The sequence below is a fragment of the Dipodomys ordii genome, unplaced genomic scaffold (assembly GCF_000151885.1).
Source record: "Dipodomys ordii isolate 6190 unplaced genomic scaffold, Dord_2.0 Scaffold64, whole genome shotgun sequence".
Taxonomy (NCBI): Eukaryota; Metazoa; Chordata; class Mammalia; order Rodentia; family Heteromyidae; genus Dipodomys; species Dipodomys ordii.
The window spans coordinates 6,589,704-6,607,475 of record NW_012267280.1 but is presented as its reverse complement, the minus strand read 5'-3'; the positions used below and the strand labels follow the sequence as shown (position 1 = coordinate 6,607,475).

At 42.2% G+C, this 17,772-nt stretch overlaps 1 protein-coding gene across 1 annotated transcript in view; it reads right to left on the bottom strand.

The window, feature by feature from the left end:
- The window catches only part of Tubgcp3 (tubulin, gamma complex associated protein 3), a 62,696-nt gene that overhangs the window by 30,319 nt on the left and 14,605 nt on the right, over window positions 1-17,772 (bottom strand). The window contains exons 5-11 of the mRNA XM_013022841.1: window positions 16,646-16,863; window positions 14,264-14,436; window positions 11,769-11,887; window positions 11,118-11,243; window positions 6,660-6,728; window positions 6,290-6,422; window positions 3,908-4,074 (exon numbers count right to left, since the gene is read on the bottom strand). Of these exons, the coding sequence (XP_012878295.1) occupies window positions 3,908-4,074; window positions 6,290-6,422; window positions 6,660-6,728; window positions 11,118-11,243; window positions 11,769-11,887; window positions 14,264-14,436; window positions 16,646-16,863 (1,005 nt within the window). The remainder of the gene's footprint in view (window positions 1-3,907; window positions 4,075-6,289; window positions 6,423-6,659; window positions 6,729-11,117; window positions 11,244-11,768; window positions 11,888-14,263; window positions 14,437-16,645; window positions 16,864-17,772) is intronic.

Below are 17,772 nucleotides of genomic sequence, written 5' to 3'. Positions count from 1 at the left end.
CCATCCTTCACCGTCCTAGCGTGGTGATCACACTGGCTGACTCAGCGATGGTCCCCGAGTTCCTGGATAAATCCCACTTGGTTATTGCATACAACCCTTTCACACACTTTGAATTCTCTGGAGGTTTCTTATAAGTCTTGAGATATGCAAATGAGATCTGTGTTGTCAAAAAGGGACTTAGGCATCTTCCTTATATTATTTGAAGAGTTTGAGGAGGGCTGATGTTAATTTGTTGAACACTTGGTTAGACTTCACCAGCTACACAATCTGGTAGACTTGGGCTTTTCTTTGTTGAAATGTCTCAGTTACAGAATCTCTTTGCCTCTTACAGTCTGTGCATATTTTCCATTTCTTTCCAAACAGTTTTGGTAGTTTACATATTTCTAAGAATTCTCTCAGCTTTTAGTTGTTGTGAATTTCTTTGACATTTTTTGAAGAATTTTGCAGACACAGAATTATCAAATGATATTGTCTTATGCAGCTATTTCATAAACTACTGTGATGATTATATAGCTCATGAATAATTCAGACTCAACACTAGAAGTTCAGTTTTATAACCAATTTATAATAACCAGACTGAGGAAAATTTAACTTACACAGAGATGAATGGACAATATCCTTTAACTTTAATTATATGATGATCAAACACGTGATTCTCAAAACTATCAAATGTGTATGGTAAATATGTAATTCATGGTAAACTAAAGAGAATTTTCATGGCTGGAAATTATGGACAGGATGACTGATCAAAAAGCAAGGATAGTTAAATGGACATTTAATTATAACCTCCTTATACAACTGTTTTTTGGTAATGGGGCTTGAACTCAGCCTGGGCATTGTCCCTCAGCTCTTCAGCTTAAAGCTAGTGCTCTATCACTTGAGCCACAGCACCACTTCCCATTTTCTGGTGATTAATTGGAGATAAGAGTCTCACAGACTTTCCTACCCAGGCCGGCTTTGAAACACGATCCTCAGATCTTAGCCTTCTGAGTAGCTAGCATTACAGTCATGAGTCACCAGCACCTGGCTCCTGTATAACCTTTTGAAGTTCAGAAAAAAATAGTAAAGATGAGACAGAGACAGACAGAGAGAAAAAGAAGGGGAGGGGAAAGAAAGGGAGAAAGGAAGGGAGGGAGGGAGGGATAGAGAGGGAGAAAGGGACAGAGAGACAATCTCCCAAAAATAACAATAAACAAGGGAGAAAATAACTTTGTTGAAGCAGCATTCATGTAAGATTACAGACGCCTCAGGGGCAAAGGTCACTCTAGTGTCATCATATTCTCTTCAGAATGAGGCTGGTCTGACTTAACCCTCACACAGTCCCCAGGTAAGCACAGCCATTACACACTTCTGGAAGATGGAAGGAAGGCTGAGGAAGGAATAGCCAGCAGGAACAGAAGCCAAGAATCACCCCAAACTGAGTGCACTGTGAGAACCAGTATGCAAGTTGTGACTTCAACAACTGTCTCAGTATCACAGTGCTGTGTGTGGCATGGGTACACAGCACAAACCACAGGCAAGTTCAAGAGTTCTCTGAGTAGAGGCTGGGAAGGTGGCTCAGTGGTAAAGTGCTTGCCTTGCATGCATGAGGCCCTGGGTTCAATTCCTTAGCACATAAGCAGAAAAAGCCAGAAGTGGGGCTGACTCTCAAGTGGTAGAACACTCGCCTTGAGCTAAAGAGCTGAGGGACAGCGCCCAGGCCCAGAGTTCAGACCCCACCACAGACCAAAAAAAAAAGAATTCTCTGAGTAAAACTAATGACACTAACAAGATCACCCAGAGTATAACGTGGTACCTGAGTAAAGAAACTGCCAGGAAAAACAAATATGACTAAGAGCCTTGATCTTCCCACCCCCCTTCAGCCACTATAAAACAACTGTAATGGGTGAGGAGTACAAGTTGGTCCCAGTAACTCACACCTGTAATCCTAGCTTCTGGAGGCTGAGATCCAGACCACAGTTCTTAGCTGGGTCTTTCTTCCAATCCTAGAAACCCATCTCCAAAATAATTGACAAGATGGACTGGAGGCATGCAGGATACGCTGAAGGGGTTGAGTATGGCTCACCTGTATTGCCGAAACTACAATGGTTAGGATTTGGGTTTTGGAATATTGCATAGACACAAGCTTTCTTGCAATTGGATCAAGTATAAACTTGAAATTAATTTGTTTCATATGAATTTTATATACATAGATAGAAGGTAATTTCGTGACAAGCGTCTAGTGCCACATCAGGTCAGGTGTGACCTCTTCTTTTTGTGGCACCAAGTCAGTGCTCAAGATGTTACAGATTTCAGAGCATCTGAGATTCTGGATGTTCCAATTATGGATATTGAATATTAATGTGGTAGCGTAAAATGGTATGCCTAAATCAAAATTTAATATCTACCCCCCAAACCAGCACTTCTACCTCCAAAATTTAATGTCCACCCCCCAAACCAGCACTTCCACCTCCAAAATTTAATGTCTACTTCACAAACCAGCACTTCTACCTCCAGTATCTTCTTTGGAAAGTTAGTAAGCACACATTGGCAGGCACAGAAAAGGATATCCATTTTAGTAATAATACTAAGATTAAGCACCGTATTGGCAGCTAGCTATTCAGAAGGCTGAGATCAGAAGGATCACCATTCAAAGTCCACATAAAACATCCTCAAGATAACATCAACAAAATAACCAGCAAAAAGCAGGGCTGGAGGTATGGTTCCAAGTGGTAGAGCACCATTTAGGCAACAAGTCAAGCAATCATGAAGCCCTGAGTTCAAGTCTCAGTACCAACAAACAAATTATCATCATCATCAAATTAAAGACAAAAAGAACATAATCTTTACAAACAGGAGGTTGCTAAAAACCTACTTGTTCATATAGTAAAATAGCATGCAGTAATAAAGAAAACTATAGTCATCAGGAGAGCTAGACAACATAGTGAAAGACTTGCACAATATATATGCATGTACACATTCCAGCCAGGTTCCAAAGCACACTAAAAGCAGTATCATCTGTTCTGCTTTGTTTGACTAGCACAAAAGATAAATTAGCAAAAGCTTTGGGCACAACACAAAATTCTGTTTGCTTATGTGCATTTTCCACAGTGAGAAACAGTTAACTGAAAAAAAAAAAAAAAGCGGGAACAGAAGAATCCAGAGACACCCAAACTCAAAAAACCATACACACACAGGGTCCTGCCTGCCCCTCAACCTTGTGCCTTTATAGGTGCTGTTCTGTGTCAGATGCCTCCTCTCACCAACACCTCACAAAACACAAACGCTGCAGTCCCACACCCATTTCCAAGCCAATTTTAGGGCTTCCTTCAAGTAAATGCCATATTTATTGCAGTATTTTTGTATTCCTGAACCACTCTATGTGCTCAATTATAAATGGTGCAACTTTTTATTAAATTACTGACAACATTTGTAAGTGTAAAGCTTCTGCCCTATTTTCTGCACAAAAGCCATCCTATGGCTTTACTATTTGATTTCCACACCAGTGATTTTTAACAGCAAGACATTGCTTTACATAACTGTGTGCATTTCAAAAGGTATTATACACATATGCAGCACACTTGCTTTATTCAAACTGAAGACCACATGATCACTCAGACAAGCACAAAGGCAAGTAACATTTGAAGGAGCTACACAACTCAGCCTCGGGGCTAGGACCTTACTCTGACATCTGCTGGCTAGTAAACCTGGACAAGTGGTTTGATCTTGCTGAGTTTACTACTAGTGGGAGAATAATTCCCCACTAATCAAATAGAGCTCTACTAATAGATAACTAGCTACAATAGATAACTAGCTTTCAGATTACTGTACAAAATGTGCTTGCCATTCAACAGGGACAAACTCCTATTAAGAGAAAATAGTAAGGGAATAGGGGAGACCCATGCCTCTTAACTCTGTTAGCACCTACTTCATGGTAAGTGTCCTCAAGTTCCCCGTCGTAGATCCAGCGGTAGAGGAAGCTCAGAACCGGATGAGACACTAAGCTCAGAATGTGCTGAACCAGGGACCGCATATATGGGTCTCCCGTCTTTGTGTAGGCATGGACAGATGAAGCCAGCTCACCTCCTTTCCTTCCTGGGGAATGGGAGGGTGGGGAGGGGAAGCAAGAGAAGGGAGGGGCACATAAAAGGAAAAACACCTAAATTAACATTTTGGCACAAAGCAACTAACCAAAGATGGCCAAGTAAATGAGAGCAAACATTTCTCTTCCTTCAAATAAAACATTTTTGGATCTAGAAGCAGCAGCATGTGATAAACATGAGTATCCAAATTCTATTTATAACTTACACAAATTTAAATCAGAGTGAGTTATTTCTCTCATGGATGGAAGGTATTTTTTCATCTGCAAAAAGGTTTTCAGCAGCAAAAAGCGACTACACAATCTACAACTCACATAACTCTTCACATCTTTTTTGACTGAGATACATTAAGAGCCAAACAATTCAGCACATACCATATATGCATAAGAACAAAACATCTAAGAATCAACACTGACATTGTTTGGGGTATAAATGCTAGTCTCAATTCACTGGCTTTAGAGCTCACTAATTAGTGACTCATTAACTAGCAGCTTTGCAGGGTGAGGTGCTGTTCTGTAAATACAGAAGAGATTTGTCTAGAAGAAGGAAGTGGCAGAAACCAATTTATGAAACGTGCACAGGAATCCCTTGCACTATACCACAAACTTGGGAGTTCTATCCGGCACTAATTGAAGCAGGCTATGTTGACAGGTGTGCACAGAGGGGACAGTGAGCAGAGACCCAGGGATCTGGGAGAAGTTCTTAGTGTAGCACACCCAGCAAACATCAAACAGGACTGAAGACTTCCAGAGAACTGCAGCAGGATATCTGCAGCCAAGTAGCTACTGACAAGTGAAGGAACAGGAGAACAGAAGCCAGATACAGAGGAGAAATGCAGGGTTCTCCTCTTGTGCTCTTCTGTTCTTTAAGTGCAAGGAAGGGAGGCAGAGTGTTGACAGCATGATGTTGAAGTTGGACTCAGATGTGATCAAATTCAAGTCCTGGGAATCACAGTGGAGAATGGCAGTGAGCCAACCTCTCTCTGTGGGAAAGATGGCTGGCTCTGTATAGTGTGCAGACTCCGCCCTCCTCGCCCCCAAGTCTTCACCCAGTACCTGCGTTACCTAGGCAACTAGCACACCTGGAAGAGGTCACATCTGCATCCGCTGAGGTCACATCTGGATGTGAGCATACCTTTCCCCCCCTTACCCTTAATAAGACCTAGCCCAGGGCCAGATGCTGTCTTTCCCTGATCTTTCCCAGCCACATGGAGTGCCAACATGAGCTGGTGCCAGCCAGAACAATGAATAAACCTACTCCTTACCTGAATACCATGTGCATGGTGCTGTTCTTACTTGGCCACCTCTTCTTTAAAAACCTAACACCATACATCCTATGTAGTGCTAATAGTCCTAAGAAGTAACAACTATTAAAACCCCACCGTTGGGCTAGGAAGGTGGCTCAGTGGTACAGTGCTTGCCTAGCATGCATGAAGCCCTGGGTTCGATTCCTCAGCACCTCATACACAGTAAAAGCCGGAAGTGGCGCTGTGGCTCAAGTGGGTAGAATGCTAGCCTTGAGCAAAAGCAGCTTAGGGACAGTGCCCTGGACCTGAGTTCAAGCCCCAGGACTGGCAAAACAAAAAACAACAAACACTGTCACAAATGAGAAGAAAAGAGGGTGAGGGTCTTGGAAAACAGTCATAGAAGTACAGATGCTGGAGCTCAAAGAGAGGCCCAAGAGGCCATATAAATATGGGAAATTTTTAATAGAAGATGGTGAGCAGAAGTGGCGCTGTGGCTCAAGCAGTAGAGCGCTCACCTCAAGCTGAAGAACGCAGGGACAGCACCCAAGCCAGAGTTCAAGCCCCATGACCAACAAAAAATAAAAAAAAGAAATAAACAGATGGAGAGCATGAACATGACCCCCAACTGAGAAGTAATGAAAACAGGGTGAGGTACCAGGGAAGCCCGGGAGGCAAGTGAACCAGGAGCACAGACAGGGGACTGGCATCCCAACTAGGAAGGGACGCTGTCTTCCTGCTTTCATCTCAGCAACACCAGACCTTCTACAAGGACAAACAGACCAATGCCAGGACATACTGGCAATGGGATGCTTTCCCTGTATTACTCTGTATTCTATCAATGAACACACTTATGGCTACTTAAGATACCAGAGCAGGTAAAAAGCAGAACTGGATGGCCTGCTCTACAGATGAGCTTTGAACCAGAGTACACTGAAAAGCACACACAAGGGAGACACAAAAAGACCTTGGCAGTAATCCACCAGGGCTGCAAGAGTCTTCAGTCTTATTTTCGGATCATATGTCCAAACCAAGAGGCGTCGCAGCGTGAGGCTACTCTCAAGTCCCAAATTCACACCCTGATCATCCTCAAGCTGTAGCTGGAAAACAACATGGAAGGTTCAAGTACAAATACCCAAGCACATGAGCTCACATCTTAATCATACAGAGTAAACAGTAGGAAACAACAGTGCTTTCAAGCTTCAAATGGCTAATATAAATCTCACAAACAGTATTATGAAAATGATTCCTAGTTTTTGTAAGTAGTACATGAAGCTACTTACAAGATTCTATATAGTAACAATTATCTAACTCGTCAATTAAAACAAAACATTTACCTGGGAATGCAGAACAGACAGTAGTCGATAGTATTCTGTGAGCTCTTGATGGAGGGCAGCACAAAAGCTCTACATAGAAAAAATATAGAACAGTAAATCACAACCCATTCATGAAAATTGGCTAATTCTATGAAAACATGGTTTCAAATGAAGTTCAGGTAGAGTTCAGCATAATTCTGCTTCTGTTTTAACACTGTAAATTTACATTTTGTAAACATTAGGTAAGTCTTATTGCTTAGTACAAAAAGAATGAATTTTGCAGAAGGAAAACGAAGAAATTATAATATAGTTCTCATGAAGCTAAATGTGCACCACATTGGCAAATAATCCTTTAAGGTTATGGCCTTTTAAATTTTTATAGTTAAAACTTTTTGTAATGTCCTTAATTGACAAATTTTAAAAATTGGCAACTAAATACCAGTTTGTACTATGTTTTCCCAGCCACAGAATTTTACATTTCTGTCTGAAATAATGTCAAGGGACCCAAATATAAGGCCAAGAACTCTACACAGACTTCTGTGATAAGGGAGATCTTTGTGGCATAAGCTCAAGGGTATAAATGGAGCACACACAGTGGAAGGTCTGTTTTTCAGACACAGTTTGCAAAGAATAAAGACCACACACTTGAATGTACAATCATATAAAATACAAGTTTATTTTACTGTATTTATGTTTTGTGGATTAGGACTATATGAACATTTCCATTCTTTTCACTAGAAAAGTATCAACTTTCTCAACATAAAGCAGTATTTCAAAAGTAAGACTTTCAGGATGAAATGTTCCAGTTGAGAATCTGACAGACCTTAGGGTGAGATATTGGGGTCTTGGTGAGGGCCAACCCCTGCCATCATTTTTGTTTTGTTTGTTTGTTTTGGTCAGCCCGTGGGGCTTGAGCTCTGGGCCTGGGCGCTGTCCCTCAGCTCTTCAGCTCAAGGCAAGTGCTCTACCACTTGAGCCACAGTGCCACTTCCAGTTTTCTGAGTGGTTTATTAGAGATGAGTATCCAGACTTCCCTGCCCGGGCTGGCTTTGAACTACAATCCTCAGATCTCAGCCTCCTGCATAGCCAGGATTACAGGCATGAGCTGCCAGCATCTGGCTACCGTTGCCATCTTGAACCTTGTGGTTTTGTTCCTTTGAGAGAACAGAATGGATTTTATGTAAGGGATATACTTGGCCCAGGGTGGCACCACGGTGCTTATTAAACAGTAGGTCAGTTTCTTGAAGTAATGTTCTCAGAGAGGCAGTGTCAAATTTGATCAGATGTGTCATCCCTTTTTTAAAAAGCCTTGATGGCTGGCAAACACCCACAAATACATACAAATCTAAAACAAAAAAATTACAGAAATATTATGAAAGTGGAGGTGTGGTCTTGAGTAGAAAATCCAAGCCAGAGCTCAAGGCTCAGAACTCAAACCTGTGTCAGCACAGGAAAAAAAAGCTCATTATGTCAAGTAATCAGCTGCTGATTCTCAAGGATGCACAGAAATACACACACTAACTTATATAAGCTATTCACACATCAACAGCAGTTTCTGTAAGAGCATTTCAGGATCATCTGCACTATTACAGCAGAGCAGTTCCAACTCAGATTACAGAAGCACTACTAAGATCCACCCTTAAGAGACAGAATCTTTCTTTGGCATGTCTACAACCAGTACACTGCTAAAACTGTAAAGGGGTTTCAGGTAGTAACTATTCCAGAACAAGAGGCATAAACTAACCTCCTTACCTCCTGCAGCTGGGGCATATGACCATCCAACAAGAACACTCAACAATTCAAATCAGCTGAGTCACTGGGCACCAGTGGCTTACGCATGAAATTCTACCTACTCTGAAGGCTGGGTTCTGAGGATTTGGGTTCAAAGCCAGTCTAGACAGGGAAGTCTGTGAAACTCTTATTTCCAATTAACCATCAGAAAGCCAGACATGGAGCTGTGAGTAGTAGTGCACTAGCCTGGAGCAAAAAAGCTCAGGCACATTTTCCAGGCTTGCTGGTGGACAGCAATGACCTGACTAGCAGGAAACAAGAATGAAAGGGAGAGAGGTACACAACAGGAGTCACAGGCCTCCAGTCCCTTACCTGCTGCCCAATAGTCTGGGCAAACAGATCCAAAACTTAGATGTTCAATTTTTTTCATTTGCAAAGTGGTGGTAATTGATATATATCCTGTTAATTTTTGAGGGCTATTATAACAATTCTCAAGATGAGGAAAGATGCTTTAAAATCCAGTACTATAAAATTCTGTACAATAATACTACTGTGATTATTAATTAGCAGGGAGATATCTATATAATTAGACAGCTGGCAAACATCCAGAGCATATAAGGAGCACCCACACAAATAATTTGATTTAAAGAGGACAACAGATTTAATTACAGATTTCGTAAAAGAAGTACCAATTGCCAACAGGTTTGTGGAAAATACTCAACATCATCAAGAAAATACAAATAAAAGGCAGAATGAGATATTGCCTCACTCCAGTCAGAACAGCTATTATCAAAGAGACTAAAGCAAGTGCTGTTGAAGATGTAGAAAAAGGGGAATCCTTGCACACTGTTGGTGGGAATGTAAATAAGATTGGCCATTATGAAAAGTAGTATGGAGGGTCCTCAAACAATTGAAAGTAGATCTATCACATGATCTAGCAATCCCACTTTTATGTATATGTCCAAAAGAAATCAGTATGTAAACAGGCATCTGTGCTCCTGTGTTTAGCCAAGAAATGAAAAAATGAATAAAGATGTGGTGCAGCTACTCATGCCTGTAATCCTAGCTATTCAGGAGGCTGAGATCTAAGGACTGCGGTTCAAAGCCGGCTCTGGCAGGTAAGTCCATGAGATTCTCATCTTCAATAAACCACTTAGAGAACCGGAAGTAGCTCTGTGGCTCAACTGGTAGAGTGCTCGCCTTGAGCTGAAGAGCTGAAGGACAGCACCCAGGCCCAGAGTTCAAGTCCCACGACCGGCAAAAAATAAAAAAAAAATTTAAAAAGATGTGGTGCATACACACCATGAAATACTCAACTACGGAAGAAATGAAATACGGTCAAGTCATGTGGGACAAGGTGGATGCAAACGGAGGTGGCAGATAAAAATACACCATAAGCCACACAATACTGTATTATCTCACTCATATATAGAATATAAAAAGCAGCTCTCATAGAAGTTGAGAATAAAACAGTAATTACTAAAGGCTAAAGAACTGGGAGGGAGGGCTGGGAAGGTGGCTCAGTGGTAGAGCGCTTGCCTTGCATGCCTGAGGCCCTGGGTTCGATCCCTCAGCACCACATAAACAAAAAGAAAAAAGTCGGAAGTGGCGCTGTGGCTCAAGTGGTAGAGCGCTAGCCTTGAGCTGAAGAGCTGAGGGACAGCGCCCAGGCCCAGAGTTCAGACCCCACAACCGGACCCAAAAAAAAAAGAACTGGGAGGGAGCAGGGCTCTGCAATAGTAAAATGGAAAAAAGCTGCACATTATCTGCAAATACACATTTTAAAAAGTAGTATCCACCAGACGCCAGTGGCTCACACCCATAATCCTAACTACTCAGGAAGCTGAGATCTGAGGATCACGGTTCCCAAGTCAGCCTAGGCAGGAAAGGCCATGAGACTCTTATCTCCAATTAACCACCTAAAAACCAGAAGTGGATCTGTGGCTCAAAGTGGTAGAGATCTATTCTTGAGCAAAAGAGCTCAGGGACAGTGCCCAGACTCGAGTTCAACTCCCATGATGAACCAAAAAAAAAAAAAGGTATCCTAGGCACTGCTGCAAAGACTGAAAAAGGTGAGTCCCCATGTCTGTCCCAGGTGGTGCGGTGACAGGGGCAGGGAAGATCTCCATGGACCAGTTCCAACCTCTCCAGAATCCTGTTCCTTTAGCTCCAAGAGCCTCCAATAGCTCTTATCCACCTGTAGTGTCTATCTTCCCAAGCAGACCCTTCCCCACACCTATAGCAATTCATAGCACAGCTTTCTTTAAAAACAGATGCCCTAGTGGTACTAGACACTATGTTGAAAATAAACTATACAATTGTGGGTGGGGTAGATGGGAAAAAAGGAGAGAGGAAAGGAGTGACACTGTCCAAAAAGAAATGCCCTCATTACCTCTGTACTCTGACTCCTCTGTACATCATCTTTATAATACCAAAAAAAAAAAAAAGGTTTCTTTAAAAGCTTCCCTGAGGGCTGGGAAGGTGGCTCAGTGGTAGATTGCTTGCCTTGCATGCATGAGCCTCCGGGTTGGATTCCTCAGCACCACATAAGCAGAAACAGCCAGAAGTGGTGCTGTGGCTCAAGTGGTAGAACCCTAGCCTTGAACTGATAAGGTGAGGGACATGGCTAGGCCCAGAGTTCAGAACCCCACAACCAACCAAAACAAAAAAAGCTTCCCCAAAAGGAATTTTCACAGTAAGATCTTAAAATAAGATAAGTATTTCCTAAGCCAAGAGTAACGAACATACCTGACCTACAAGTCCAAATGAACGATCCAGACTCCTCTGGTCAGTGTATTTTCTGATTTTATTATGCAACCAACCCAGCTCAGAAAGTCTGATTGCTGTGTCCCTTACAGACTTATTTAGGTTTGCCTAGAAAGTAAGTCATCAAAAGTCAAAAGTTAAAACATGAATACTAAAACATTTATTTTTCTCATACACTTATTCTTTTAATATTGTAATTCTTAGAATCTGACAGAGAAAATTAAAAGCACCATCATGAAAGGGAAGGGACGCACACAGGCAGCAGGAGAGGGCACATGGTGAGGGCACACTGAGCTAAGCCACATCTCCCGTGGAGTCCCTGCCTCTGATCTGGAACAATCCTCAGTGGCACAGTCTGACATCAGTCCACTGAGAAAGGGCCAAAGCAGGACTGTGCAAAGACAGGTTCTAGAGGAAAACTAAAGCAGAAAACTTCTAATTCCACATCTCTGCAGCACTTAACACCAGCCATGGAAGACAGGGGAAAAAAAGCCAGATTTGACTGTACAACATCCCTGGTATACCCAAATTTGTAAAGTCCCAGGAATATCTAGTAAGCTAATAGCCCACTGTATGAACTTCTTCAGTTTTAGTCTTCTTGAACATTTTAAATGAGATTTTCAATCACTGTACCTTTCCTTCCACTTTGTAGCAATCTTCAGAGCTGCTCATTTTAATATGTTTGCCATCTATCCCCTGGAAGACGTACAGAAGGTCCCTCACAAGGGCTGCTTCAGTGATTTCTGTAATACCTATAAAATTATTTTTAAGTCAGCAATCGCTAAATAACACACTTAAAGATAAAGTAAGTTTATGACATAATTAGCTGAGGTTTATACATCTCTCACCAAGACATCTGCAAGCTTAAGAGGAAAAAGAGATGTGAGGCTAGAAAGAAATAGGGACTTTCTGAAAGGTGGTGGGGCTTTATTATACAATGTCTCCACTAGAGACCTCTTTATAGGTGGCCCCACCTACGCACCTCAGAACACCACCACACATCACTTCAGGAATGATTACATAACAGTCATGCCCACAGACTAGGGTACTGCACAGCAAGTACACTGAAAGGCCCACCAAGAAGGGACCTCACATGTCCACAATGCCTCTGAACAAAAGCTAAGTCAGAATTTGAGTGCTGGCCCAAAACAAGGCCAACAAAATGAGAGGCAACACCTGGAAATCTGAGACATCTGTTGAAGAAAGAGGACCCGAAGGCAACAGAGGGAGTCTGTAATTCCAGAGCGCTGCACAGAGCCAAACACAGGTGTGCATTTCACAGTCATGGGCAGACACAATACAAACACTACCATTCCAATCTCACCATGACCCTTGCCTGTTTCTACCTGTGATTCTGACAACTACAGAGAGAAGCTGAACTACACAGCTATAAGCTGAGTGTACTTCAGTCTGCTTGCTCTGTACACGTGACACCTCTGCCAGCAGGTGGAGAAAACTGGACTGTCTTAATGTCCCGTCCAGGGACATCCTGAAGTCTACTTCAACAGTGACAGTACACCCAGATGTCTCATGATAGTGTTACCACCATTATGTTTGCCTAACTGCTTACTTTTAACCTACTTGTGTCCTTATAGTTAAAATGTTTCCTGTGAAATCATGTTAAGTGAAATAAGACAGGCTCAGAGAGACAAACGGCTCATGTTTTCTCTCATATGAGGAAGCTAGATTGAAAGTACAACTCGGCATGATAACATATACAGGCCTCTATGCATTTACATACAAACTGGCTAAAGGAGGGTATACTTACAGGAGGAATACAAAGGCATAACTCCTCTCAACAGCTAACGTACTGGTTGTCAAAAGGAATATCGGGAAATGGAAACATGTTTATCTCAAAGGGGGAACAACAGGAGTGGAGGGAGGGAGGGAGAATAAATTTTATTAATGAACTATATAACTTGTGGGAAGGAAGGGGAGAGGGGAAATAGAGAAAATAAAGGGGTGATATTGTTCAAGTAGCAGTGTACTCACAACCTAACTTAGAATTGTAACCTCTGTATAACTTAATAGTTTAAAAAATTTATTGCTTCTTGTAAGCAACATATAACATCAGAATAGAAACTTGAAATTAAATGCTCATATATCTAGTGGAGTTACTAATCCATCTCAGTTAAAGCAGCTTATTGCTGTGCTTCCCATCTATCCCACTGCTCTTTCATCCTTATCTTTTTCTGCTTCTTTTGGATTAATTAAGGTATAGCTTGGTAGAGGACACATGCTCTAAGACAGTGGCTGGGGCTCAGAAGGAAAGGACAGCTCTCTGATTTTTGAAGACACAGGTGTGCTATCTCCAGAGTGCCTGGCCTCCCTAAGACAGTGTGGATTTACAGGATTGTTGCATGTATGCAGCTCAGGGAACAGCAGAGCTGGGTGCACACAGGACCTGCTGCACTGCTGAGGGCTCCAGGGTGTCCTCACAGTTCCAAAATGCAGGACTCCTGCATTCTACCAAGGCTAGACAAGACCTGCCTCAGACCTGCCTCAGGGTTAGCACGAAGTGAACCTGGCCATCAGTTAAAGGCTGCTCTCTGAGTCCACAACACACATTTAAACACTCGTGTTTCTAGATGTTCAAGAAAGACACTCAACTTCCTCTGGGAAGTAAAACCAGAGAGAACTGTGGCAGAAGGGAGAGAACTATGCAGAGCAGACAACATGCCCAGCCAGGCAAAAGTGGAGAGCGCCAGAATGAACAAGCCAGATGGACAGAGTGATTCTCCACCCCTCCAAGACATTTGGCCATAAGGAGACATAAGGAGACCCTGGAATGAGGAATCTTCAAAAGTGGATGTGCTAAGCCGGGCGCTGTTGGCTCACGCCTGTAATCCTACCTACTCAGGAGGCTGAGATCTGAGGATCGAGGTTCAAAGCCAGCCCGGGCAAGAGAGACCGTGAGACTCGTATCTCCAATAAACCACCAGAAAACCGGAAGTGGCACTGTAGCTCAAGTGGTAGAGCACTCTCCTTGAGCTGAAGAGCTGAGGGACAGCGCCCAGGCCCAGAGCTCAAGCCCCACGACCGACCAAAAAAAAAACGTGGATGTGCTAGACCAGAACTTTTTAGTAAGGGCAAAATGAATTCTGACTGCTCAAAAACAACTTACTTACCACTCGTGTCCCCATCTCTCCTTGACCTTGGTGTGTTTCGAGAAAGAGAGTTTGGGATACCCTTTGAGGTAGGGGTTTGTGAAGAAGGCTGATTTGTATTTATAGTCCATGCAAGACGTGACCCCAACTGCTGCCGAAGGCAATCCCCAACTCCTGGAGCTTGATGAGACTGTCTAGAGAAAGAAACATTTATGTCTTCAAATAACTAGACTGTTTCTCAAAGACACAAAACTATCCCTGGAAATTTTATTCATGGTCTTACACTAAATTTCTGTAATTTATAAATCTGAGAGGTGATACCAGAACTTTACCCAGGTGGATAGCCAGAACAATCAGCCCCAGGTTCATTACACTGTCTAGACTAGTAAGAACCGTGGCCCAGGAAGTGGCGCTAAGGCTCAACTGGTACAGTCCTCGCCTGGAGCTGAAGAGCTGAAGGATAACGCCCAAGCCCAGAGTTCAAGCCCCATGACCAACAACAAAAAAAAAAAGAATAGTGGCCCAGAATGCAAACCCACACCATGGTGCACCCCCATTCTACAGTCCTACCCACCCGCCTTCCCTATTTGACTTTACAAATAATGGCATACATTGCCCACATATAAGACCTTGAGAGTCTCTACTAATTTTAACTTAAAAGTCACCACTTCTCATTCAGCCAATACTTTCTGAGCAGAGGAGATTAAATGTCTAGCACTGATCCATCTGCCTACCCCCATTCCCCTCCTGTCCTCAGGCTGGCTCACTGTGATTTCAAGATCTGGAATTTCAGTTACTCTGAAAAATGCATAAACACATAAAATGGAAGGCAAATATACATCACATGTTCAGACAGTTTTTAGAAATTTTGAGAATCTGTTACAACTGCATTTGAAATCTGATTCTGAAGCTGAAATGGAAACAGGTTTTTTTTCTACATCGTCTTTGTTTTCTTTTTGTTTATTTATGTCTTTGGAAGAATAACGAAGGGCATGAAAATAGAGGGACAAAGGGTGAACAAATGCAGCAGGGGTACTCACTAGATACTATGTTGAAAATGAATTATATAACTTGTTGGTGGAGATGGGAGGGAAAAACTGGGAGAAACCTAGGGAAGGGATGACAGTGTCAAAAAGAAATGTACACATTGCCTAGTTTGTATAACTGTAACCCCTCTGTACATCAGCTAAATAAAAATGAAAATATTCTGAAGCTGATTTTCAATAATGTATGTTTGGACAAGTGTAACATAAATATCACTACTGGGACAGCAAAACACAAAAATGAAACTGTGGACTACACCTGCCTCAGGCACCAAAGTTCCTATTCAGAACCAGTATATAGGTGGCAGTCCATACACAACCCACTCTTGAAGCAGGACAGGAGGAAGCTGACACAGTTGTGTTCTATTTGAACTTCATTGAGACAAAGCCAGTAACATCAGTCACTAAAACTGTTCACTTGAAAACAGTTGTAAATTTAAAAGGCTGGCTGGGCACCAGTGGCTCACATCTATAATCTTAGCATCACAGTTCAAAACCAACTTGGGCAGGAAAGTCCATGAGACTCTTCTATCTCCAACTAACCACCAGAAACCTGAAGTGGAGCTGTGGCTCAAAATAAAAGAGTACTAGCTTTGAGCAAAAGAGCTTGGAGGCAGCACCAAGGCCCTGAGGTTCAAGACCCATGACCAACCAAAAAGAAGAAGGTGATTCAGTTCAAAGTTCTACACAAATTTGTTGTACTATAATAACCACTCCCAATTCCAAGATACAGAAGACAATGTCAGCTTGCTCATTCAGCTGTTAAAGAGTTTTAAATTATGTCAAATGCTATTTTATAATGCATTAAATGCTCTTTACAGAACACAAACCCACCCAATCTATACATAATACATAGTCCTATTCTAATACCCTGAACATAACTTTAAAACTCACAGACTGATTTATCATTCTACTCTGCTCAGATGGAAAATATCACATACTGATCCTGATTCCCCAATTGCTTTGTGATCATCTGCTGTACTGTGATTTCCAGGATTGAACAATGGCAAAAAGCAATCACTTGAGGTTCTAAGGTCCAATGACAATGGCATCCGCTCTATTCTCAACCATAAAGTCTGTACTTCCTCCAAACATAATTAGATTAGACAGCATGTTAAGCCACAAGGACTGCCAAGTCTCTGCTGTGTCTTCCTGGGTCCTGTAATCTTCATTCATGTGTATGCATAAAGCAAAATTATCAACCCCATTACATATTCAAGATGAACAGCATAGATCAGGTAAGACATGGCCTAGACACACATGGCCCATGTCGTCCTCCACAGCCTAGCTAGTTTAACATGACACAGCTGGTTGTCTCTAGTTCTACCATGGCAAGAGTGCTTGTGTGAGTTGGCATTACCCTGGGAGAAAAGGCTGGGGTGCGGGTGTAGGACCACTGTGGCCACACATGCTGATGCTGCTGATGCCACTGCTGCCCAAGCTGCCAGCACTCTGCGCTGCCTGGGTGCTTCGGTCCTGGTAATTCAGGGGGAGGGTCTGAGGCCTAGCGTAGTAGTAGGGAGTTGAATGGGCATCTCTTGGTAATGGTTGAGCAAACAACGAAGCATAACTAGACACCTGAAATGAAAGGGCATTAAGACACAGAGATAAGAGATTACAAGAGAAGTTTACAAGAACTTATATTCCTCTTCTCCTGCTACTACTGGAATTAAATTCAGATTTCAAACTGACTATATAATAACTTAGTGGAGAGACTTTTGAAATGTCAGAATTGACAAAAGTTTGTGAGTTTTCTGAACCGCAATAACTACTAGTTCTGACAGCTGAACATTTTATTTTGTATCCCAAAAAACTCATATGGTACTTTTAATACTAACTTTTATTAAGTAGTTGTACAAAAGGTTTCACCCCCAGAAGTTAGGTTATATGAAACTTATAAAAGGAGCACTACTAAATAAATCTGAGAAGCTCAATGTTCAGATCAAGGCTTCCGAGAGAAATACAATTAACTCTTCCACTTATTGGCTTTTTTGCAATCAAATGTCTGCAACAGAATACTTTATGCACCAGATCCAGGGCAGGGGGCAGGCTGTGATCCCCAATACTTCACTGAACAAAACAGACCTTTGCAACCCCATGAATGGCACACCCCAAGGTCTCTAATAAGAATAAATATTTTAGAGGGAAAAAGAAAGATGGAGGGTAAATCATTTCAAAATACAGTATAACTATGTATGAAGAGGGCTTAGGAAATGTCAATGAAAGCAGTGAACTAACAGGGAGCTGGAGAAGCATAAAAGACAAAGTAACAGAGTTATTCGGAGCAAAGCATAGTATGTACATCTGAAATACCACAGTAATACCCTCGGAATTAATATATTCTTAAAATAAAGGATGAGTTGGAAGCTGGTGGCTCACAGCTGTAATCCCAGTTACACAGGAGGCTGAGGTCTGAGGGTTGTGATTTTCAAAGGCTGCAATCTGAGGCTGTGGTCCAGCCAGAGCTAGAAAGTTGGTGAGACTCTT